Source organism: Macaca fascicularis, chromosome 10 (genome assembly GCF_037993035.2).
Source record: "Macaca fascicularis isolate 582-1 chromosome 10, T2T-MFA8v1.1".
Lineage (NCBI taxonomy): Eukaryota > Metazoa > Chordata > Mammalia > Primates > Cercopithecidae > Macaca > Macaca fascicularis.
This window is the reverse complement of record NC_088384.1, coordinates 51,358,172-51,385,028: the sequence shown is the minus strand read 5'-3', so window position 1 is coordinate 51,385,028 and position 26,857 is coordinate 51,358,172. Positions and strand designations below refer to the sequence as shown.

The window sequence follows — 26,857 nt, the reverse complement described above, 5'->3', positions numbered from 1 at the left end:
TTGCAGCCACCCCAGCACTCAAAAGTTAATCCGATTTTAAATTTACAAGATCCATCTTAACTAGAAATGCAGGCTCTAATTGTCCTGCAAATTTTTTAAGTGGTAGCTGTTCAATGAATTGTATTATCCCATTAAAGAATAATGTTTTAGATGTGGTAATCCCAGACTCACACAATTCTCTTTTATGAACCTAACCACTGCATCCATATGGAAGGTAAATTACAGCTATATTACATCAAGCCTTTCATTATTGACACAGCATTATGTTAGGTACCCTTATAAAACACTGAGAGAAAGATTAATACACAGTGGTATATATATTTGGAGGAATCATGGTGTCCAGTCAGAGTTGATATGTCTTCTCTCCCTGTACAGAAAAAAAAGGGAGGGGTGTAAATAAAAAGGTGAGGGTTGACAGAAGCAGAGTAAACATTTTAACCATTAAAACTGATCACAAATCGACGGTGGAAAGGTGTTATAAGATTTACCCCTACCAACCCGTTAATTGAGGAAAATTACAGAAAGCTGTCCCGAAGCTCTCATAGGACCTAAGCATTTCTCCAAAACTGAGAAAGCACTCGATGCAGCCATTATTATTCTGTTTGAAATTTTTAGAGATCTCTGACAGGGAAAATGTGGCACTTTATAGCCATTGAGAGCATTGCAAATCAATTCAAAGAACTAGTTCTTGCAGGCTGATGTTCATTCGGCCTGGGCAGGTTCAAGTTCACATCCACTGGCGGTTGTGCATAGCTACTGTCCCCTCCATTGTCAGACACTTCTGATGTTCCTCTTCCATGCAGTCAAGACTTCAGTCTATTGTTGACCTTCATCAGACAGGTTTGTCCTAGGCTCCTCCCCCAACCCACACCCCTGATTATGTTCAAGGCTGGATTTCAGGAAAGAGTTCTCTTAAGCACTGAAGAAAGACATATTTGGCGTCCACTGTACTCCCTAACTCCCACTCCAATGGACTCTGTTTCAAAAGCCCTGGACACATAGCATAGATTTCTCATGAGACCCGACCATTCTAACAAATATGGATTGCATTTGCATTTTACTGCTAGAACAAACAAAAAGTATTTACACTTGGAAGAACTGTGGCTACACTTCCCCATCCCTCCCTCAGTCCCCTCATTGTTTGATTCTTGCCAGAAAGAGTACCAGAGGCCACTGAACACATCTCACATTGTTTTGGGGTGAGTGGCAAAGTAAAATGCCAGCACTGAAGATGGTAAGCTTGAGTTTCACAAGTCATCTATATAATAGAGAGAACTAACTACTCACTCCAACTGCACAAAGAAAGTGTCTGGATTAAGGGGACTGTACAACGTGAGTTTGTTAAGTACATCCTCCCAGCAGAAAGTTAAATGGCTCTAAGAAATTGTGCTTGCATTTCATTTGATCAGACCTCATTTCCTGGGACCTCAAACACCAAGTTCTCTCAAAATATGGCTAAAATGCTGGCAATATTTGCAGATATCAGTTGTGGAAATTAAACCCAAATAAAGTTATATACAAACTTAGTTTACAGAATACCTAACCCATTCAATTTCTTTGAATAGAGCAAAACAGAAATAAATATCCTTCTTAAATGTATCACCTAATTATCATGGAAAGCTTAGGAGACTTAGGAGAAAAGTAGATCTCTATAGATGTTGCTCAAATATTTGGCTTTCCAGACCAGAGTATTCTCAATGCTACCATGCCAGTATTCGAGTGGAAAATATGATAGGTGATACTTTTAAATGCAAAAATATATGTATCCTGTACTTCAAGCCCGATCTTCATATAATGACTCTAACTTCCAGCCAAGTTGATTTGTTAAGTTGTTGGGCTCCAAGGAGCTTTAGGGAGGAGCTTGGGTATTTCTTACCCTCTAATTCCTTTTGAAATGCAAGTAAGTCCTTGCACTTGACTTAGAGAAATGCTTACTCCTGGCATAGTGTGTGCACTCACTGGAGAATCCTCTCCCTGCCTTGGACTGGGAAGACCTGAAGTTAAACACGCAGCTCTGTGATTCTAAGGGTGGCTCAGGGCACCCCCAAAACAGTCACCTGAGTTACAAACATATTGACAGCTGAAGTGGGTCCTAAACTAGGGGTCACAAAGTCAACTTCTCCTCACATGTTATCCGAGGTGCCCTCTGGACCGTGATAGGCAGGAAGTGTGGATGCATTTTAGTGTCCTGGACAAGATTCTCTTGACCTTTCCTTTTCCCATAGATGGTTCACATCAGGACCCGTTCTCGAGTCTCTGGCAGTCGAAGGGCAATCAGGCCACCCCCAACCAGAGAAGCAGCTGCCAGAAGGATGGGGAACACTTTGGTTATCCCAACAAAAGAAGCAAATATGGTGTTTCCCAGGATGGCGCCAAATTTGCATAATCCATTGAGAATGCCGAAGGCTGTTGCTCTGTAAAAGAAGAAGAATGGAAATAATTCTGACATTCTGAACCTCATTAGATGAACAGGACTGGAATCTTTCTTTTCCTTATTGCAGGGGGAAGAGGGGTACAAGGGAATTTTTTTCCCTAAATATAAAAATAACATTCTCATTGTAGTCAAATTTGGAAGTACAGAATAATATAAAGATGAATGGATATCTAACCTCTTCACCGAGAGACAATCACCTCTGTTAATATTTTGAAGTATTTTCTTCAAAGGATTTTCTTTTTTGTTTTTTTGTTTTTTTCCAAAGATATATATTTAAAATTTTTTTACTGGTACTACATGCTTACTATGGAAATCCTGAAAGGATGAAGAAGTATGCAAAGCAGAAAATGTAAGTGTTCCCCCTTTTAACATTCTCAACCCTCCTGAAGCAGAGACTGCCAGTTGCCCCCAAATAGCATTGCCCCAAAGGTAGGACTACATTTCCCAGACTCATTTGCTGCTGAGAATGGCCATGTGACTTAGTTTTGGCCAATGGGATGTAAGTGGAGTGGCGGCAGTTTTCAAGAAGCTTCCTTAAGGGACATTATGGGTGGGCCTTTTGCTCTGTTCCCCTTCATTCTTTTCCTTCTACCCTGCTTCATGATGGAACACAGATGGTTTCATTTTGGACCATGTTGAGTCCATGCAATGAAAAGCAATGAGATAGAAAGAGCCTGCACCACCCACCCTAGACATTTTCAGGAAAGAAAAAATGCAATGCTTAACCTTCTCAAGACCACAGCAAAGTATTTGAGGTTTCTGTCAGCCACAGCAAACCCTAATCCTAATTATGATCTTTCAATCCCACTTTCCAGTGAGAACTATTACTAATCATTTATTCTTTCATGACCCCATCTGTATGCAGAGGCAATATTCCCAATACTACCTCTCCCCAAGTGAAATCAAATGTTTCTTTCTCATACCACAAGTTTATTAAGAAAGTGGCTATATTTTTGTACTTAAAACTCTTCTTTCATTTTTGTCTATAACTGTACCACACTGTACCTTTATAATCACCAACCCAGTCTTTTTCATTTGTTTGTCTTAGTATTTTTGTTTTTGTATTTTCTTGGATCTTTTAACATATGTACTTTTTAAAATAAACTTTTTTCAAGTTCCCAGGGGGGAAAAAAAACTTGTTGAATTTTGAATGAACTCTTATATGTTAGAAAAAATCTAAATACAATTTGACATTTTTGTAAGATTGAATCTTCTTATCCAAATTAAGTATATCTTGTCTCTTAAATATATATACATCTATTTATATATAATAAAAATATACTAATTATGTGCTATTAATTATATATTATCATAATTATATATAAATACATAATCTATAAATATATACATTTTCTGAGACAGGGTCTGTCTCTGTCACCCAGACTGGTGTGCAGTGTTGTGATCCTAGCTCACTATAACCTTGAACCCCCTGGGCTCTAGCAGCTCTCCCCATCAGCCTCCTGAGTAGTTAGGACTACAGGCACATGACACTATGCCTGGCTAATTTTCTAATATATTTTGTAAAGATGAGATCTCACTATATTGCCCAGGCTGATCTCAAACTCCTGCCTTCAAGCAATCCTTTTGCCTCGGCCTCCCAAGTCACTGAGTTGGCATATATTTATCTTCTCTTATGTGTCTTTTAAAAATATCTCTTAGTAAAGCTTTATGGTTCTCTTCATTTAAGTGTTTCACTTGTCAAGTTGATCCCTAATTATTTTATGATGTCTCCTGTTATTAAATGGATTTGAATTGTGTCTTTAACTTTTTCAATATATTTTAAAACCTATACATAATTTAGTTTTATTACTGACCACCTGACCAAATTGTCTTTTTCTCTCTAGTAGTCTCATTAGTTAATTCTCTTAGGTTTCCTAGATGTAAAATCACATCATATTCAAATAATAATCATTTGTCCTCCTGTTATTTTGTGTAAAACTTAGCAGTTCTTTGACTGAAATGAGAGGGGCTCCAAATATGACACATTGTGTTCTTCCTTGGTTATCTATATCCCAACAGCTCTGTCGCCAATTTTGGAAATATCACTAAGGTTTTTGCAGAATTTCATTTACCCACCTTCCTTACCATTTCACATTCCTTTTTGAACACAAGGCCTCTTATCTTCTTTCCTTAAAATTCACAATTTCCCCTCCACAAAGAAAAACAATTACTAAGTAATGACTTTCACCCTATGCCTTTAAATCGGGCCTCTTCCCATATATGACCTGTGCAAAATAAAAGTGACCCCTGGGCCTCCCTGCCACATTCTCTGCAGATTCCCTGGACTTCATGCTGCCTCCTGAGCTTTATTTACCTCCCTGCCCCTGTGCTATTTCAGTTCTTCACTTTTTTGCCTTATCTCCCATTGGCAGGTCTGTTCTCTCTTATGGATTACATGACACATATGGTTTTGCCAACTTTTCACTCTTATTTCCTTCTCCTGGACATAGTCTGCTCCCATCCTTTGCTTCTTGCCATCCTCCCAACCTTAACAAGCCCTAGCCTGCCAACTTTCAGGTCTATGCCGTCCCCCATGCAGGAGAAGCTCAACGTAAGAGACGTTTGTTTCATGGAACAGCAGAAAGACCACGATGGCCATGCACAGCATGAGGTTCAGGGAGCAGGTAGACTTCTGACCAAAGAAACCCAAACAAGTCCCTGAGGAAAGCCCATGGAAGAACCGACCTCTGGTTGGTGGGATACAGCTCCAGTGTGATCACATCCAGAGCATTCCAGGCCGCAATGCTTGTCCCACAGAACAGGCACTGCCAGCTGATCGTTGCAGACTCGCTGTTGCCAAAAAACAGGAAGAAGCAGCAGACTGCAGAGATTAACATGGAGCCACCTACAGAGGGAGTTCAAGGTCAAAAAGAAACATGAGGCCTGTGTCTTGCACACGGCTATCACTCACAGTTCTCATCCCATCTCCCAGCCTCACTGGTACACCTGAAGCCAAGGCTCCCTGAAGTATTAGGTTCATCCTCCACACAGAGAGAGCACAGCTGGAACCCTCCCATGGCATCCCAGCCATGGCATTAGAGCCCTCTGCATGGGTCAGATCACCAGACTTAGAAAGGCTTCTGAAGTCACCACACTAAGGTGCTGCCCAGCTCAGAATGATGGGACAGGGCAGATAGGGGCATTTATTGAGAATCTATTATGTACCAGACATTGTTCTAGGTGCTTGAGTTACATCAGTATCAGTCAAAAAACAAAAACAAAACGTCAGTCTTGATTTGAAACCAGGATGTCAAAGAGATTTGTGCCTCTTGTTCAATGCAGCATTATTCACAATAGTCAAAATATGTAGTCAACCTAAGTGGCCATAGATGACTGGATAAAGAAAATGTGGTTTACATACACAATGGGATACTATTCAGACATTAAAAAGAAAGGAATTCTGGCAGTCACAGTGGCTCAATCCTGTAATCCCAGCACTTCAGGAGGCCAAGGTGGGTGGATCACTTGAGGTCAGGAGTTCGAGACCAGACTGACCAACATGGTGAAACCCTGTCTCTACGAAAAATACAAAAAGTAGCCAGACTCGGTGGTGCACACCTGTACTCCCAGCTACTTGGGAGGCTGAGGCACGAGAATTATTTGAAGCAGGGAGGCAGAGGTTACAGTGAGCCGAGATGGCGCCACTGCACTCCAACCTGGTGACAGAGCAAGACGCTGTCAAAAAAAAAAGAGAAAAAGAAGGAAAGAAGGAGGGAGGGAAGAAAGGAAGGAAGGAAAGAAGGAAGGAAGGAGGGAATGAAGAAAGGGAGAGAGAGGAAGGTAGGAAAAGAGAAGAGAAGAGAAGAGAAGAGAAGAGAAGAGAAGAGAAGAGAAGAGAAGGGAAGGGAAGAGAAGGGAAGAGAAGGGAAGAGAAGAGAAAGGAATTCTGCCATTTAGGACAACATGGATGAACCTGGAAGGCAGGATGCTAGATACAGTCCATGGGGTAAGCCAGACACAGAAACATCATCTCACTTTTCAAGATCTACTACATAGCATGGTGACTACAGTTACTAACAATGTATTGTATATTTCAAAATTGCTGAGAGTAAATTTCAAATATTCTCACCACAAAACATATATATGTGTGGTGATGGATATGTTAATTAGCTTGGCTTAATCATTCCACCTCGTATATATGCATCAAAATATCACATTGTACCCCGTAAAAATACACAATTATAATTTATCCATTGAAAATAAAAACATAATTTTTAAAAATCCATTCTTATGGAACTTATAACCTGGTGAGAACACACCTGTACATGGGCTACTGAAGGGAAACCTGAAGAAAGGCGGTGCTATTCTGAATTTACCAGAATCCCCACCCCAGAGATCTGACCTGCCCTTTTCAGCCCTACTCTATACTCTGTACTCTATACATGTGCTCTGTGAATAATACTCTCTACTCACTAACCCCATGGACTTTCTTATCAGTTGGGAGGGGAAAGTGGCTGGAGTACCTCTTCCCAACTCCTCCCCTGGGGTAGAAGGCCTTTTCTGGCAATGGCTGCATCCCTCCAAGACCCCAGTTCCTCCCAGGTAGCTCTTGTTCCATGGTTCCAGCCCCCACAGGGCTCTGTGAGTGCAACTGCTCCCCCTTGTACTCATAGTCATAGAGGTGGTAACTGCTTCTCACTTTTGCTAGTGTCTGGGTGCCTCACCTGCCTTATTTGTTTCCACAACCCTGCCCACACCTCTAAAAGCCCTATGAGTAAGGTTTCCTTACTAGAACTATCTGGGGTGAATCCCTTTTCCCCTCCGGGAATCTAAGTATGCAGTCCACGAGGTTAGCCTCGCAGGGCTCCCAGCAGCGTGGAGAAGTGCAGCTCAGATCTCTGGGGTGGGGATGGGAGTGAACAGAAAATGAGCAGCACAGCCCTTATAGAGCTAATAGGAGATCCCATCCAAAGAAGACTGTCAAATGCTGCCCAAATCCAGTAAGTTCAGCCCGGAGGAACTGGGTATGCAAGCTCCAAGGCCAAGGTGGATGCAGAGCATGGCAAAACAGGTTGCAGCCCAGGAAAGTGACTGGCGATGAGGTGGAAATAGGGTGAACAGAAAGGTGGGAAGGAAGCAGGTCTCAAACAACCAATCGGAACACAGGGCACGAGTGCCCCACCAGGCACCAGGACCCTGAGGGAGGAAGGTATTCCAATTGGCAAGAAGCCGGAGACCGACCTGGCCTCAATAAGAAACGCCTCCCCAGGGATGGGCCTCAGCCCGGAGTGTCACCCTCAGACCTGGGGCTGCAAGACTAGTGCCAATCCTTGCTGATGAACTAGGAAATGATAACTGCCCAACTGGATCCTGCCCACTCTGGGAAGCGGTAGGGCTGTGAGCAGGTGCCTGGTAACCTTTTTCCAAAAGCTAGGAGAGAACTAGAACAGGGGAAACTGGTATGCCTAGGACCCCAAGTGCTCTGTAGACAATACCCTGTACACCCATACATCCCTCAGAGGGGCCAGCCACGGGGCTTGGCTTACAGTAAATGCTGGCAAACACTTGATAACCACAAAACATGATCATCTGACAAATCAGCTAATACTCAGGGAGGCCTTCCCTGATCCTTCAACTCCGTTAGATGTTCCTACTATAAGTCCCCAGGGCTCAGTGTACTTCCACTTGTATAATTCTTATTCCTCTTGTAATTGGGAGGCTTGGGTGCAAATGCCAGCTTACATACTACCTGTGTGACCATGAGTGAGTTGCTTCACCTTTCTGTGAGCTGTTTCACTGTCACCATCTCTAAAGTGTTGATTAAATTAGTGCCTACCTCATAGCGTTATCGTGAGGGTTCAATGCGTTAATATTGAACACATGTTCAACGTTAATAATATTCAGTAATAATAAGCATGTCATAGTGTTGAGGTAAATGAAATTTCTAGTTGAAGTCTGCCTCTCCCAACAGATCATTTGCACCATAAGCACAGGGATATTGTCTGTTTCAATTACTGTTGCATTCCCATTGCCTCCCACCCAGCCTTGAGAGAATAAGTACTGTATAAATAAATGTTACTGAATGAATAAATGAGTGGGTAACAGCCTAATCAGGAAAACTTCTACTCCACTGATAACAAGAAATGACTTGTACACTACAAAGAGCCCAGCAGATTAAGCAGAACAAAAATGTGCTTGCAGATTTTCTAGCGGGGTTGGTCTGAGAGTTGGGGATAGGGCTATTTCAAAGTGGTTCCCCCACATCCCATATCCCAGTGAAATAGGTATTAATTGAGCACCTCATCTTTACCATGCACTGCCAATATCACAGTCGACCCACTGCACGTCATGCCTTTTACTAAAGACTGAAGGGCAGAGAGTCACAGAAGGCCCTGTCTGAGCTCTTAACAAGCTTGCCTCTGGCTCAGAAACAAAACAGAGACATTCACAAGAGAGTAGGCTATAAAGAATGATTAAATATTAGTTCTAGATCTCTCATTGGAGAGCATGCCTTTATTTAGCATTATAGGAATTGTTTTGATCTGTCATATATTCACTATAAGAAGGGCTTCAGTGGTGAGGGAAAGGATGTCTACTGTCTCACCATTCCGCCTGCCCCTGTGCCCAGCCACACCGCCCTCAGTCTACTTCCATGAGGGAGCATGTGGCAGGTCGTTAGGTGGTGGGACGTTCTCGTCGACATGGGCACCCACCCCATCCTTATAACCCTGCCTCCCCCAAAACTTCCTCAGCTGCTTCATGAACAGACCAGGGACTCCACTGGTAAACTCTGGGACTCATAAGGCTGGTGACAAATGGCAGAAGTGTCACGTCTGCTCTCATACCCCTATCTCATTGAGGCAAACAGAGGTATTATTTTAACAATGGAAATGGAAGCTCAAGGAAGCTCAAAGAAGTTGACTTGGGTCAACACATAAAGCTAATCTTGGAAGAGATGGAGCCACCTGACTCCCAGCCAAAATTTTTTTTAAGATGACAACCTGTAGTGTCTTCTGCTGAAAGCTTGGTGTTTGGAGCTAACCTAGGAAAGAGGCCATCTTCATCTGTTCTGGTCAGTTCAGCAGCATTGCTGAGTGTCAGCTCTACTGCAGGCACTGCGCTGGACACAGGGGTCACGGAAATGAGTAAGCCATTGTCCTTTCCTCCATAGGGCCTCAGGACTAACCAGGCACTCCCTCTAAGAGAGGAGAACATGAAGTCTGCCATACCTAAGAGATGACTCCACCCTCACCACGAGATTAAAAAGCTGAGGTCACAGGCACTTCTCATGCTCACCATGCTGCATATGCATGCTACTATTTATAATAGTGATATTCAGTATGAGCCAAATGCCAGGAAAAGAATTCCTTTCCATGAAGACCTGATCAATTTCCTCCTCTCCAACAAAATGACTTTATGATTTATTTTGTTTCGTTTTGCACATTGCTGCTAGGAATCTTCGTATTAACTTTCCTAATCAACGACCTCCCTAAGGCAGGTCCCTAATGGCATGTTTATTAATAACATGTTGTCCACTTCCCCACCCTTGGCCTTGACTCATATTCTAATTTACATTTTCCCTGGTCCTCAATGTGTACATTTTGCTTCTTGTTTACCATTCATAGCATGTATTTCTGTAACAAATTGTTGCAAGTCCCGATGGAAAGAGGCAAGGCATACATGAATATAGCTACCATTTTTGAGAACCTACAATGTGCCAAGTATTACAGGTACCTCATGTTCAATTCTCACAATACCCTACCAGCTAGATGTGGAAACCGTTCTCTTATAAATAAGGAAACTGAGGTCCAGAGAAGCAAAGGAACACATTCAAGGTCAAACGGCCTTTCGATGATGTCTTCAACATGGCTCTGTCCAACTCCAAAGCCTAAAGTGGTATTGCTATTAAATAATAAAAGTAATACAGTTTACCTTCAAACATCAAACCATCATCCAGGACCATTGTATATATTTTTCTGACAATAATCTGATGAAGAGACAGGGTGGATATTATTACTACCCTTATTGAAGTGCTAATAGATTAAATGACTGTCACAGAATTTCTCTGTCAGGAAATGAACAAAAATCCCTCGCCTAGACCAAAGATTCTTGACTATTTCCAAGGAGCTCTGGAGTTTTCTACAGGCACGCATCCTTGGCTCTATAGCTCCATGTGCGATCTTACTTGTTGGGTTTATTGTGCAATAATTACTTAATAAAAGGGAAAATTTCCCTGCTTTAATACACTTGAAAGTCACTACCCCAGTGCGTTGGAGCCCAGAAGTGACCCTGCTGACAACTGACCAATCATCTTGAGCCTTCCGATTCTATCCATGAGCAGGGCAGAAATGATGCTTCCGGGTAAGACAGACAGGCTGCCCAGGAAGCTGACGAGGTAAATCAGGAAGTCATTATCTTGCTCCAAGTCCATGTGGCAGCCCTCCTTCTGCTCCAGAAAGGTGGAGTTGATAAAGCGACAGTTGATGAACTTATGCTCGTAGAGGTCTAGGGAGAGAAGGAAACTTTCGGTTCATGTAAGTGCAAAGGAGCTGGAGAGAGAAAGGCAGAGGCAGGGATGAAGTCTGCCCCCTCCTGTAGGCAGGCTGTGGTAGCCTTTGCCAGTCAGACAGCCTCAAAGTCAAGGTAATATGTGGTCATGTCATCAAGGTATGGATGAATAGAGAAACTTTCAAAAATGTAATGACCTGTTCAAGTTCCTAAAAGCAAGGGGGAATTAAACTAACACTGAGAGACTTAAAAATGCATCCTCTCAGCCAGGTGTAGTGGCTCACATCTGTAATACAAGCACTTTAGGAGGCCGAGGTAGGAGGATCACTTGAGCTCAGGAGTTCAGGACCAGCCTGGACAACATAGTGAGATCTTATCTCTACAATAAATAAATAAATAAATAAATTTTTCTTTTAAATTAGCTAGGTGGGGTGGTATGTGCCTGTAGTCCCAGATACTCTGGCACCTGAGGCAGGAGGATCACTTGAGCCCAGGAGGTCAAGGCTACATTGAGCCATGGTCATGCCACTGCACTCCAGCCTGGGCAAAAGAGGGAGACTTTGTCTTTAAAAAAAAAAAAAAAAACTCTCCAGCTGGATAACAGTCCTGTTTGTACTAATCAGGTGACACTGAGACACTGAGGACCATGACAGCTAGGCCTCTCCTTGGAGGCTGCCTGGCATAGGGAAGCAGAACACAAGAGAGTTGGTTCCAGATGGAGCCAATCACTCCAGAGCCCCTGCTGTGGTCTGTGCCAAAACCTGAACATTCTTAAAAAATAAAAGCCATTGGCATTAGAACCAGTTTGCAAGTCTTCTGACACCTTCTAAGATCAGCTGTTCTGACAGAGGAAGTCCTAAACAGGATCCCCAGAAACCTGCATTTGGGGAACTGGCCCTGCTGTTGACCCTCTTTAACCTCCCTGAGGCTCTACCTAAAATATCTACACAATTGGAAGAGTACACCTGATCATCTCCACTGCTTCTCCCAGCTCTGACATTTCCTGACTACATGTGTTTGCAAGAATCTCCATGATCAGAGTATTCAAATGAGGAGGCATCATTCAAACTTGAAATCATAAAATGATATGCCAGTTTTTAATGACACTTAGGAAACTTCTGGAACTCATCATTGTTTCAAGATCAGTCTAAAAGGAAATTCAGGAAGGTAAGTGCCAGAATGAATTATTAAGAGAGTCCAGAATATTTAGAGACCAGATATTGAAGCTCTTGAGGCTGATGTCATAGAGGAAAAAGATGTTCTTATATAAACTATCCCTTGCTGCTGATGCCAAAAATAAAGCATAGATCTGGACATAATGCAAGTAGTTCTGTGGAAAGATTGCAGGTTTTACAGCCAAACCACTGAGGAATGAATCCAAACTCCCTCCACTTGCTAACCATGGCCTTGAGCAAGTTGCTTAAGTCTTGATTTCCTTAACTTGGTTTCCTTAGCTATAAAAGAAGGATAAAAATTAGTACATTTCTCCATTGAGACAATGTAGGTAAAGCCCCCTAATGAAGCTCAGTTGGTTTCCTTATACCCCAACTTCACTTGGTATGTTATTAATTTATAATGAGGGTAGTAAAAGTAACAAGAAGCGGTGAAGTGGTAGAATTTTGTGACTTTTTAAATCACAGAAATCTGGAATAGTATGATTTTAAAATAGTCTTCGTATTTCACTTTATGCACAAAATGTGAACAGATGTAATTTTCCCCTTTCATTTATTATTGTGAGAACATGAGTCTTGCATTTTGCAAATTTCAAATTATGCAAGGTCTTCAAGAATGCATGCATTCCTGCATAAAATGCAGCCCTCCTGGAATGCTAGTTGTTATTTGTGTCATCCTTCGTTCGTACCAAAGACCCTTCGCGTATAGCATCAGCCTCACTGAGATGAGGATATTTGGCTAGAACTTTTGTTTCCATTTCATTTGTGATAAAACTGAGACACAGATAAATTAAATGTCTTAGCAAAGGCTGTGCGCCTAATTTGTGCCATGCCTGGGGCTAAAATCCATTTCCCCACCAAGGCTTGGCATTTGTATCTATGAATACTTTCCTACTCCTGAAGTTCATGCCTGAGCATTTTGATTCTTGGACAACACTAGTTGTCTCTTGTTACAGTCTATTCAGTCTGTTAATCTTCTTACCTACCTGTGTTATAAAAGATGGTTGATTCAATGGTACAATTTTTGAAGTAGGTGTCTGTTGATGTTACATCTTCAAAATAGCACTCGTCAAAGAATGTGTCCTCAAAGAGTACATGTTTAAAATACATTCTTGTGAACCTGTGGGAAGAGGTTGAGCTCTGAGTGATTCATCTGAGAAGAAAAGAGACTTAAGACCAAAATGGAAAACACAGCAAGGCAGAAAAAGGAGATCTGCAAGCAAAAGGTGCCAGAGCATTATTTTCAACCCGGACTACTTCCCCACTTCTTAGCTGTTTGTTTATTAGTGGGGAAGGGCTTCAGGATCTGGAAGCCAGTGTCTAGTGTAGGTGCATACGGAGTGCTATGCACCAACCTGGTGGTCTTCAAAGGAAGGTCCACAGACCTTCTGAGTCAGAATCACAGAAATGTGAAATAGTGTGAAATTTAAATATTGATAACATCTCACTTTCTGAGATACTTTTAAATCAAGCAGGTCCCTGGACTGGTCCTAGAAGTTTTGGAAGCCATAGAATTGTGACGGTCTGAGAATCTTTATTTTTTTTAAATTTTCCCAACAAAAATGTGGGGAAATAGGTACTTTTATTCATACTATTGGTAGAATATAATCCATACAACCTCTTTGGGGAGCAATTTTGCAAAATTTGAAATGCACATTCTCTTTGACCTAGGAATACCACCTCTAGGAATTTATCCTACACATACTTGTCCATGTATTCAAAGAGATACATTCACTGATCTTCATTGCAACACTGCTTGTAACAACAATGGATTACTACCTACATACATATGTAATAGATGCCATATAACGGAATACCATGTGGCCATCATAGTAAATGAGGTAGATCTATATGTGTTAATATGGAATAATCTTTAAGACATATTGTTAAGTTAAAAAATCAAGATGCAACATAGAGTTTATAACTTGGGCTCATTCAGGTAAGAAAATGTATGGATACATATGCTTCCAAATATATCTGGAGAGCTACACAAGAAACTGATAGAAATGGTTGTTTCCAGGGAGGTACAATGGAAGTGAGGAATAATACACTCAATTTTCACTTTATGCCAAGTGTATGTATTATTTGTTCACTTCTTTTTAAACTCAGTTAATAAGATAGTAAGGCACCTAGACGATTATGAGGTGCAGCCACATGTGGGAGTCACTGCACCTCTCCAACTCCTGCATATTTAATAGGAAAGAACAATGCAACATTTAAAAATATATTTCACATACATTACCATCTTCCTCTGTTGGCTATATTTAACAAGCTTGGTCAAACTTTTAGGCTGGAAACCTTTAAATATGTCTTCATTTGTAAGTAATTACAACACATTCTTTCATTTTTCTATTCATTCACTTACATACTTAGTCTTCTGCAAACACTGAGCATGGTACTAGGTCCTGTGAGTATAGAGAGGAAAGACAAGGTCCCTGCTCTCCAGTCTAATTGGAAAAAAGTGCAAGCAAATAGGCAACTACAATACAGTGGAAATATGGTTTTTTCTCCCCATATTGAAGACTTATCTCCTTTTTTGTTCATTATTTTTATAGTTGCTACATAGAGTAAATTGTCTCACTATTGTTTGGTATGTGACTTCTGATAACTTAGGCACATTCCTCCATCATCTCTTTTTTACCACACAAGGTGAATCAGTTAGAAATCACAGAAACTCCCTCTTTTGATGCCAGTGGGAGTTTCAAACCTTATAAACCCCCGCCTGTGAGTAGGATCCCTCACTCTGCCTCCAGCACCAAACCATTATAAAAACCCTGAGCCGGTCTCCTTCCCTGCTCTCTCAAGCCATTTCGAACTTTCCTGAGAGACCTGCCCTGCTCCCAGTGGACACCCCGAAAGTGGAGATAATTAACATTCCTGTATTCACTTGGTCTGAGAGTGTGGCACCATCAGACACAACATTCAGACTAAATGTTGGTTGAGATCTCTTGGCCTTTGCATGGCATAAACTACAACTCATGCGGTGAGCTTGGTGTCACTGTTCCTATTCACAGGACACACTCGATCTCTAAACCAACTCCAGGACACAGCTGAACATGTGATGTGGCTTGGCGCTGTGTCCCTACCAAAGTCTCCTTTCAAATTTTAACCCTCATGTGTCAAGGGATGAACCTGGTGAGAGTTAACTGGATCATGGAGGCGATTGCTCCACGCTGTTCTCGTGATAGTAAGTTTTCATGAGGTCTGATGGCTTGGTTTAAAAGTGTGTGGCAGTTCCTCTCTCCAACTGCCACCATCTAAGATGTGCCTTGCTTCCCCTTGCGCCATGATTGCAAGTTTCCTGAGGCCTCCCCAGCCATGCAGGACAGTAAGTCATTTAAACCTCTTTATATGAAGTGCTCAGCCATAGGTACTTCATTAGAGCAGTGTGAAAATGGACTAATAGAATACGCATAGTGGCATAAATTCCCTTCATGTCATTAAATTTTGTCATTATTTTGCTGTATTCTAGTATTTCCCTAAAAATATAGAAATAGGGCTCATTCATATATATATTCAGGAGTCTCTGACCCTTCATGTATTTGATCTATTTCTAAATCTGTTATTAATGAATTGAGCATGTGATAATTAGTACCATCTTTAATGACGTTAAATTAAAAAATTATAATCTTCACAGAAAAGTACAATTTTACAAATATTGTCATAGACATCATCATTATCAACAAAGATAACAAGTCACTTACTCTCAAAATATCCTCTTGTTTTGTAATTCCTCCTTCCTAGACCTTCCCTTCTCCTACAATATTCACAGTGAACTACTGATTTATTTATGTAACTTTAAATTAGTTTATATTCTATAGAATTTATAAAAGTTGTATCTTATGTATGTATGTACTTTTATTTGTTGTACAGGAACAGCTCTTACTTCGTATTCAGAGTGAGGACAATCTATCCTTTATCTGTAGGAGGTGAGGCTTAGTGTGTGGGAAAAACAGAATTTTCCTGCTCAAGATCTCTGTGCCTGGACAGAAACCAAAGAATACGAGAAACACGTCGCTTCAGCCTAGATAGAAGAATTCCTCATAGGTAAGGCAAAACTGTGCCCAGATCCTACACAGAATTAAGAAGCAATAAACTTCAGGTAAACTGGAAAATTACAAGTGCTTGCAGGCTGCATTCTTGCTTTTCCATGTTATGTAAGAGAATCAAGTAAAATCATTGTTTCTATATAAAAATTTGTAAACAGTGTGTTGGCACAGAGAATGCACCACCCATCTCTTCTACATCAAGTTGTCCCATGGACCAGGCAGGCACCCAGCTGCTGCTCTGTGACATTCATCACCTGGTTTGTGCCAAAGACATCCATTCTTGAATCTCCTTCCAGATAATGACTGTGCACAGTGAAGATACTAAGGTGTGGCTGGTTCTGGGCAGACGGAGGATTCCTGGTGGGCAACTGTGCTCAGGGAGGAACCAATGGCCCTGATGGACTTAGCTTGGAACACTGGGCAGTTAGGAAGCCCCATCAGCTTCCCAGCCTTCTCCATCACTCGTTGTAAGATTGGCACTGCAGGCTGACAATGTCTACAGCCTCACCCGGCCTCCTGTGCATTTTTCTGCCTCCATTAGTTAAAACTGCCTTTGCTACATGTGAGAATATTTATTTCTATAATACAAAAGTTTTCTAACCCAGAAACTTCAATGGTAGGAGCAGAACCACAAATAAAGAGAGGATCCCAGGAGAACTGTTAGATTCAGAGAAATCACAGACCTCCCAAAAAAACAGTTCATCTTCACCTGAGCCTGGAACTGTCCCTATCTTATTTGAGTGCTGAGTTCCCCCTGCAGCCTCCTTCTTTCTCCCTGCATGAAAGTTGTGTCTGGGCTCACACTGATGTCCCTTCCCTTGGTACCTTTCACACAATAATACAGGGCCAAGTACTTGGCTCTCAGACTGTTCATTTGCAGATACGGTGAGTTCTTGGCATTGTTTCTGAAGATAGTGAATCTGCCCTTCCCAGAGTCTACTTAGTATGTTTTCCTTCCTTTGTACTTTACATCTATTACTCACTGAAGCCCCTTCCCTGGAGCCTGGCCGATTCAGCTGATCCAGTAACTACTGAAAGTGGATCCAGAGGCTGCACAGGAGAGTCTCAGGGACCTCACGGGCTGTACCAAGTTTCCCCAGACTCCACCAGCAGCAACTCACACTGCACACCTGCAATCAAAGAGACACTGTGATCAGAAGCTTCCATACATATCCACTCTTTCTGTCATTCAGGTCCACTCGTACTCAATATCCCTCTAAGTGTCCATGTATCTATCACCTTTAAAAATAGTGACAAGGAAAACTCAGCTTAGCCCAAACCCCATTGTGTTCACTCTTGATCACCAAGTGGAAGCACCTGGGAATCGGGCTGGGGCTCTTCTTTCTCAGCTACAGAAAATGAGCTGGGCTCGTTTTCATCAGGAGAGGGAAGGCCCTCTTTGCTGGTCTCCTCCTCTCTAGCCAGCTCTGGGGTGGGACACCTGAAGAGACAGCAGGGCCCAGAGCAGATGTGAGACTCCTGGAGGAGTTGAGAGGCAACGGCAGAATTTGGGACAATATAATTTCTTATTATGTGACTGTGCTATTAAAATTGCTAAGCAATTTTTATTTTTTAGCATATTCGTATTATACAAATAGAAATATGACTGTATTAAGCAAACTTTAAGAGTTATAAAGAAATAAATAGGAAACAATAATAAAATAGAAGACTTCAACACCTTACTTTCAATAAAGTGTAGAACATCCAGAAAAAAAAATGCTTAAGAAGCCAGTGCACTTGAACAATACCATTCATCAAAGTAACCTAATAGACATTCACAGATCATTTCAACCAACAGCAGCATAATATGCATGCTTCCCAAGCACAGATTAAATATTCTCCATGATAGGTTATATGTTAGATAAAAAAATACATCACAATATGTAAAAATGTAACATCAGCAGTTCTCTTTCTCAAAATCGGTGTGCCACCAACCTTTCAAATGCTTTTTGTAAGGCTACGATTATCATATTACCAGTAACCGACAAGGGCAGAAGCAGAAAAATAAACTACAGACCAATATTCCTAATATAAATAAATAAACCACCTGCACAATAATAGTCAACTAAATTCCACAAGACTTTAAAAGAATCATACACCAATACCAACTCAAATTTACTTTTGAAGTGTACTGCTAATTCAATGTCGGCAAATCAATAAATTTGACATGCCAAATTAAGAGAATAAAAGAAAAAATCCTATTAACTTCTCACCAGACACAGAAAATGCCATTTTAAAATGCAAAGCTCCATCATAAAAATACTCTAAACAAACTAGTAATACTGGAAAATAACTTGTAAATAATAAAAATCATTATAAAAATCCATAGCTATCATCCTACTTAATGGTAAAACGTTAAAATACTTTGTCCCAATATCTGCATCAAGGCAATAATAAATGTGGAGTCATCCTAGTTCTAAGTTTCAAAATTAATTACAAAAATTGAGTATGAACAACAGATGGTATTGACATAAATGCATATAGAGAGCTCAGAAATAAACTGGCATCTTGATGGCAAACTAATTTCAACATGAAAACCAACAATATACAATGGCTAAATCATAGTCCCTCCCAAAGAGGATGTTAGAAAAACTGGATGTACACATGCAAAGAATTAATAATTTTAGGTTAGAATTAATACAAAAAGCAATTCTAAATTAGTTAAAGTGTTAAATGAATGGCCTGCAATTGTAAAATTTTCTCTCTCGCAAAAAACTTCAGAATGATTTTCTAGATTTTACATTAAAAGCACAGACAACAAAAGCAGAATTGAACAAGTGGGACAGCATCAAAATAGAAAGATCCTGCAAAGCAAGGAAAAAATTCCTACAGAACAACCTACAGAATGGGATAATATAGTTACGAGTCATGCATCTGAAAAATTGTGAATATCCAAAATATAAATGTAAATTTTAAAACTCATTAGCAAAATTATAATAGCCTAATTATAAACTGTTCTGTTTTACACCTTAAAATTTTTTTAAGAAAGTAGATCTCATGTTAAAGTTTGTTTTCCATGGGCAATTATATGTTTTATGGTACAACAGGCTAGGCTGTACCTTACAGTTATTCAATCCAACAGGAACCTAGGGGTGTTGTAAATATCCTTTATAAATGTTATTAAAAGTGTCATCAGTTGCCTCTGGGTTAGGTAAATTGTCATTGATAACCCCGGGTGGGCTTGATTCCGTCAGAGCAGAACTAGAGTAGGTGAAATTCCATGGTGATTCACACTTCAACTCTCTCTGAGACTTCCAGCCTCCACTTTCTCATGACTTATCTTAGGGACATTGTAAATCCCTAGACATCCCCCTAAACTGTCATCCTCTACATCTCAGAAAAGTGGTATGTATATCTGTAGCTTGTTAAACCTAAAAAACAGACATAAAGAGACTCTAAAATAAAATAATGATTATTTGAGGATGGCCATCACAATGGGAATATACAAGGTTGCATTCAGGTAGGTAAAGGAAGACAAGGATTTTGAAAGAAAAATGAGGAGGGTTGGATGAGTAGTTTTGAGACAACTATTCCAGGCTAGAAGGATGAACAACAAGGGTGACATCAGTGTAAGGTTGGATAAGCAGTTGCTGGGCAGATGTACTTGGAGAAGTAATTATTTTGTGGTTGAGGTGGCCTTTGTGCAAGGTTGTGGTTTTGCAGTCTATTTACTATAGATCTTGTTATCAGGGATGAGTGTGAGAACCCTCCCTCATGGCCTTCTCCAGCTTCATTCATCAGGGTTTTAATACTAGTGGCTCCATTTTGATTCTGACAACTTTGACACCCACTTTGTAACACTACTGCTGAAGAAGGTGACTCAATGACAGTTTACAGAGCACAGGATCAATTCCACATCCACGTCTCATGTTGACCAAGCAGGCTTATCCCCTGCAGTTCCCATTGGTCATTTTCATTCCCAGATGTGTCTAAACACAACAAAGTGTAGGGTCCTGAGCAATGGGGGTGAAGATAGTCTCATCAGTCTCCCCAATGTGGCTGCAGGAGCCACAGCTTGAGACCCATCTGAGCTCCAGGAAAAGAGCTTGAGCCCTGGAATTTAGACCACAGAAACCACATTTTATTTTTCAGGGAACAGGAAAAGCCAATGAAAAGGGAAGAACAACAACTAAAAAGAAATAAAACAAAACAAAACATGGATTGCAGGCAAAAGGATCACCAGATTAGTGCTGGTTCTGATTTGCATACTTCAGTGTCAGCAGGAGAAGGATCAGACAGGAAACCTGTGAGGTTCTACATGACACTGACACTAGCCCAGCCCCTCTCATTGTTGTAATCAGAATCCCTAAAGACTGTTCTAGTCAGGGAATCTTTCCAAAGTTCCTGTCCTGAGTCTGATTGGAGAAGACTCACCAGGCACCCCTGAGTTTCCTCAGGACTCTGATTCTGGTGATCATGGTTGAGGACTTTTCATCTCTGTAAGCATCAATCTGTATTTTGTGCATATGAGAATAGATTATCATATTAAAATAATCATTTTAAAAATATGTAGAGATGACATTATTAGGCACAGAATTCCAAACTTAAAGAGGTTCACTAGAGAAGCTGAAGCTGAAGATGAAGTCCCACATCCTGACAGGAAATCAGCCTCCGTGTGCACCTGACTCTGGGGTTGACTCTGGTCAATGGGTTCTGAGCACCCCTGCAGCTGATTCTCCCTGCAATGTTCCTGCAGGGAGGTTTCTGTATGGGCTGACACTGGCTTCCCCTCACTGCGTGCCTTTCGCACGGTAATAGAAAGCCGTGTCCTCAGCTCTCAGACTGTTCATTTGAAGATACAGTGTGTTCTTGGCATTCTCTCTGGAGATGGTGAATCTGCCCTTCATGGAGTCTGCATAGTGTGTGCTACCCCCACCATCACTAATAGCTGTGCAATTGTTCTGTGATAAACATTGAACAACTATCACATTTTTAGTTATGTTTAACTATGTGTATAAATTATGTTATTTAGGAGTCAGTGGTTTCTTCATTTACAAATGTAAAAGTGAACCCACACGTGGAGGGGCTCTGTATGTGTCTAAGGGCTTTTATCTGGCATGAGTGAGTCCTAGTATCTGGGCCTGTGCTCCTCACAGCTGGCCTTACTGCTCTCTTATCCAGCGCTAGAACAGAGCTAAACGTGCCTAGTGTGTTTTGCACAATCTGCTTTCTGTCATGAGAACCTGTGTGATTTTGCTGCATTCACCTAAAATTACAGAGAAAAGGTTCAGACAGATAAATGTTTAGGTATACCTGACATTTAACATATTTATTTGTTCCTGCCTGTCATTCCTTTTTCGTCTAAACTTTCAGTTGTTCACTTGAAATACATTTTATGTTTTCATTGACAGATAATAAAAATTCACATATTTAACCTGTAAAATAGTAAAAGTTGAAAAAAAAATCTCTATTTTCAAGAAGGTGACAAGTCAGCTCCCCTCAGCATTCCTCTTGCTTTTTTTATTTGTTTGTTTTTTGAGAGGGAGTCTCGCTCTGTCGCCCAGGCTGGAATGCAGTGGTGCCATCTCAGCTCACTGCAAGCTCTGCTTCCTGGGTTCCTGCCATTCTCCTGCCTCAGCTTCCATAGTAGCTGGGACTACAGGTGCCCATCACCACACAGGGCTAATTTTTTTTTGCATTTTATTTGTAGAGACGGGGGTTTCACTGTGTTACCCAAGATGGTCTCGATCTCCTGACCTCATGATCCACCTGCCTCAGCCTCACAAAGTGCTGGGATTACAGGCATGAGCCTCTGCGCCTGGCCTCCTTTTGCTCTTCTATATAGTTTTTGTTTTTTTTCCTTCCCTTCTTCTACTATTTCTTTATAAAACTACTGATGTTTTCATATTTCTTTAGATTAGTTTTTATTTTCTAGAATTTATAAGAATACAGTAATCTATTTGGCTTATTTTTCTCAGTAGAAATACTGAGAATTAAACCTTTTTGTTGTGTGTGTTTATTTCTTATAAATAATGGGTAGCATTTCAGCAAACAAATTTAGCATAATTTGTGCTTCTATTAAGTTTCTAATCGATACCTGAAATTTTTATTACTCTATGTCTTACTAATAAGTCTGCTACCCAGCGAAGTAATGTACATAGATTATAAATTATATAAACATATTTCTTTTTACAACAACAATAACAGATTAAACAAGAGAATGTGCTGTTTGGCAAATATTCTTTAATGTTTCAGATAATTGAAGTTATGAGATAGAAAACAATCCTGTAAACCAAGGAGTATCCATGACTAATCTCGATAGATTTAGGAAGTTCAGTTTTCCAAGATTAAGGACATGCCTGTGACACCACCTCAGGGAGTCCTGATGACATGTGCCCAAGGTTGTGGGGCACAGCTTGATTTTATAGACATTAATCAATATATGTAAAATGTACATTGGTTTGGCTGAGAAAGGCAGGACAATTCGAAGTGGGGAGAGAGCGTCCAGATCATAGGTAGGTATGAGAGAAATGGTTGCATTCTTTTGAGATTCTGATTAGCCTTTAACTGAATGCACAATTTACAGGAAGAGTCACGGAGGCCTTAGTCTGCCTTAGCGAAACAATAGAGCACAGAGAGCAATCAGATATGCATCTGACTTACATGAGCAGAGAAATGATGCTGATTGTCCTTGGTCCACAAAGATTTTCCTTGCGGTCAGATTTCGAAGGAAATATGTAGCTTTTAAAAACCTTAGCAGCTATCATTTTAGGGAAAGAATGGGAGGTGGGTGTGTCGCAAACAGTTTCCAACTTGACTTTTCCTTTGGCTTAGTGACTCGGAGGTCTCAAAAATTTATATTCCTTTCACAAACATGGTAATCTTGGGAGAAACAAGTTCTTATAGAAAGAAACATAGCCATGATGTTAGCTAAACTGAGGCAGAGGCTGCCATATGAAATAGAGTCTATTACAATTAAAAGCTACAAACATGTATCGGGTCATTTAAATTCCAGTGTGGTAAACGTGCTGTAGTGTGAAATTCTCAGGAACCACATACTGAAGGGCACTGATAAAGTGAATTAAATATGGCCTGAGAAGGACTCCATACTTCTGTGTTTGAGTCTTGGTGGACAAACTGTAACCTACCTGAATAGGGTGACAACACTGAAAACCTAATATAGGAGTATGCACCTGTAACACTAGTTGAGTTTTGGCCAATTCCTGCAGCCATACCTTAACCACTCATACACTCTTGAGTGTGCAAACTGCTTTTTAAAAAGAAGGCAAATGCGAAACTGTAGCAAATCCAGCAGTTCCTGTACCTCATTTCTAATTTCTGTACATCATTTTTTAAATCTATAAATCTTCTTCAGCCACGTGGCTGAACTAAAGTCTCTTTGAATCTGCTATAATTCTGGGGGCTGCCTGATTCATGAATCATCCATTGCTCAATTAAACTCATTTAAATTTAATTAAGCTGAAGATTTTCTTTGACCAGCATTCTTATCCTGCTGAATCCCTTTGCCCTAGAATGGGGACAGTCAGAAAAATCTTCCTTTCCTAAAGTGTCTGTCTAAGAGAGAGGGAGAGCCCATACTTCTGAAATGCATTCAGACCCACCTCCCTCATCAGCACTACAGAACTAAGGTATTACCTACCCTGCAGGGGCAAGACACTGAAACCATTACTCCAGAGGTGCTGGTGGAGCTCTAGAGGAAATGGGATGAAAACCAAGGTTCTCAGCAAGGTTCCATCGAGATGCACCTCCACTCTGTCATGAAATCAAATCCTTAATTTGCAGGGCATGGCAGCAGATCTAGGAGGTGATGATGATGGTGGAGAATATACTATCTGTGCTGTGGGATGGAACAACTGGGAAAAAACAGGAGAAAATAAATGTTTTTAACTCAGTAGACTTCAAGCTACTTACATGTTAATTAGGCAGAATATTTCCAAGCTAAAGACCTGATCTAGCATGAGAAATAATATAGAGATGACACATGGAGAATGCAACAGTGGGAAGCTGAGGATCAAGTTCTGATGTTCGTTTACTGATATTTGTCCCCTGGCATGTCCAGAACCTCATGAGTACAGAACTCCTCTAATACACAAACAAACTCTCACAGGACATGCTCCTCAAAATGATCTCACCTTCAAATGGAACATTACCTCAACCTTTTTTGGGTTTTGCCCCCTACAAGTTGAATTCCTGGCATGAGTCTGTCTCTCAATATTTGCACATATTGAATTGATAAAATTATTTTTCTTCTACATCTTCTAACTATAAAGATATCTGAAAACTCTAAAATTTTCTTTTCAAATTTGGTTCTCATTGACTCATTGGGCTGGGTAAATGCCCAAAGTATGACAGGATATGGAAAGACACAATGGTAGTTTTTGCTAAATTGTTTATGTTTTATTTTACTTTTATTTTCAAAAATAAAGATGATGCCTCACTATGTTTCACAGGCTGACGTCGAACTCCCTGGTTCAAGTAATCTTCCCACCTCAGCCCCTCAAATTTCTCAGATTATAGGTGTAAGCCACTGTGCCTGGATATTGATTACTCATTTTAAATTTTTAATAGCATTTTTGTTTTGAAATAAGTGTAATTCAGGTGCTGGATACATTTTCTCCTCTGACTCCTCTGCACCAGGTCCAGGGCTGACATCTGTGTTGAGTGGGTTCTGGGCCTGCTCTGCAGCTCTGCCCTCACCCTGCAGGGGAGGACGCTGTTTGGGCTCACAGAGCATCTTCTCCCAATGTTGCTGTCCCAGAATGAAGGGGCTGTCCACAGTTCACAATGCTCTTTCAGTGGCATCTATTGCTTTTGAAATTATCTTTTGAAACAATGATTTGGCATTACCTATACCCAGTAAACTGCAAGGAGAGCCCAAGCACAGCCTTTTATGAAAACACCAGAGAATCTCTTCCCTCGGACTGTCAAATGCAATGACACAGTCAAGATCCACGGTGAGTCCAGAAACTTTCAGATAAATTTTAGGAGCCTCTTATTTCTTTTAGAATTCTCTATTCAAAGTTCATGCCAAATAATATCTTCACAGAGAGAACTACATGGCTCAAAGACCACAAAAATTAAAACACACATGCACACACACACACGCACACACACAGCGGTATGGCTGATTTTTACGTTAATTGGCTCTGAATTTGGGATCTTTCCTAGTGTAAACCAAAGGTTTCTGAGACAAATCCCAATCAAATTAAAATTAACTTTGTCAAAGTTAGGGCATGCCTGGAATGAAAATAATAGTAATCACAGCAACAGTATGTGTTCAGTGCTGTTCCCTGAAGACAATATTTAGGACTTTTAATATATAAAGGGGAAAAGCTGGTCAGAGGGGAAAGAGGAACTGTATGAAAATTCACATGTTATAATGAAAAAGAAGCACATAGGGAAATAGAAAATTATGTAGTTCTCCTGCACTGGCAGCAATTCATATAAAATAAAATGAACAAAGAGTACCTATCTGTGAAGATTTTTAACTTTTTATCTGTGGCTGTTTTATTAGGAATGAAAGAAAAATCGGTTTCTTGCATGGTTCATCCTTTAGGTTTTTTCCCCTCCTGACACAATGAATTGAGTTCACATGTTTTTATTTTCCTTTCATATTTTTCCCCATCTTTTCCTTTCCAAAATCTTTCAGAGGAAGCATTTTACAACCAAATGAGTTTCTAGTCTCCTGTTTTGTTTTATCTTTCATGGGTAGGACAGATTATTACTAGATAAACAGGTCCCATGTTGTTAGTGTAGCTCATTGTTACCTACCTTTCAAATGCTGTGAAGTCTCACATCCCATTAATAAGAAAATTGTGGGAGAAAAAGAGAAGTAAAACATAGAAAATAAAGGAGGAAATAACAAAAAATGGGTAACAATTGGGTGTGGTGGCATGTGCCTGTAGTCCCAGGTACTCATGAGGCTGATGCAGGGGAACCACTTGAACCCAGGTGGCGGAGGTTGCTGTGAGCTGAGATCACACCACTGCACTCCAGTTTGATGACAGAGTGAGACTCAATCTCAAAAAAAAAAGTTATGCGGATAGTTACATGAAATAATAACATTAATTTATATTTTCTTAAAATCTCATTATTCCTAAGTAGTTAAAAAATAATAGTTAAATAGGAATTATTTCAATAAAATATAAAATTTGTTTTATGCCAGTTACCTAATGGCAACAAAAAACTTGCAGTGTGACTGCTTTTCCCTATGTTGAACTCCATGTAGATAACTTGCAAGTCAACTCTAATGAAAAAGTATTTGAATTAGACATAGGAAGAATGTATCTTGGATTACAAGTGAATATTTTGGTTCCATAGAAAAATTTAGACATTTAAAGAAAAGCCAAGAGCACAAAATGTTATTTCAAAAAAAAATTTATTTAAAACTTTAAGATAAAGAATTTTTAGCATCAGGCAATAATAGCAGTTAGAAGCTAACAACACTAAGAAGTTAACTCCGTTAGAGGATAACTGCTGTAATAAACGAAAATAAAACGTTAAAGGAACTGAAGAAAAAGTTGAGATCCTCTCATGCCTTCTCAAAGGGAAAACATAAAAATGGCAAGAGGCAATAAAAGGTAAGCTTTGGGGTTAAAAATTAAAATATCTTATGATTTTATTGAGTAAATAAATACTTCAAGACAATCTTTCGTTCTAACCAATCTTCAGAGTATTAGTACATTTTCATATGAAAGACAGATCCCTATAAAGACTATCATAAATACTTCCCTTTTAATTATAGTCAACTTGACAACACGAAGTTTATTTTAATAAATTAGCTTTTTACAAAC

At 40.3% G+C, this 26,857-nt stretch overlaps 1 protein-coding gene and 1 long non-coding RNA gene across 2 annotated transcripts; both read right to left on the bottom strand.

The window, feature by feature from the left end:
• Positions 1–34: 34 nt before the first annotated feature.
• Positions 35–5,274, bottom strand: LOC135965269 (synaptic vesicle glycoprotein 2B-like). Its single transcript, XM_065521792.2, has 2 exons — positions 5,120–5,274; positions 35–2,414 (listed from the first exon to the last, which is right to left on the bottom strand). The coding sequence occupies exons 1-2, from the start codon at positions 5,269–5,271 to the stop codon at positions 2,231–2,233; spliced, it is 336 nt and encodes a 111-aa protein (XP_065377864.2). The 5' UTR covers positions 5,272–5,274; the 3' UTR covers positions 35–2,230.
• A 5,419-nt stretch (positions 5,275–10,693) lies between these two features.
• On the bottom strand, positions 10,694–13,176 carry LOC135965521 (uncharacterized). The gene is made up of 2 exons (XR_010578524.2): positions 13,041–13,176; positions 10,694–10,879 (listed from the first exon to the last, which is right to left on the bottom strand). It is a non-coding gene; the product is annotated as an uncharacterized lncRNA (long non-coding RNA).
• Positions 13,177–26,857: the final 13,681 nt, after the last annotated feature.

Excerpts from the sequence above, each read along its gene's own strand:
- LOC135965269 (XM_065521792.2), bottom strand. The coding sequence starts at position 5,271 with ATGTTAATCTCTGCAGTCTGCTGCTTCTTCCTGTTTTTTGGCAACAGC. Across the intron at positions 2,415-5,119 it reads CTGTATCCCACCAACCAGAG|AGCAACAGCCTTCGGCATTC; the intron begins GTCGGTTCTTCC and ends CTTCTTTTACAG.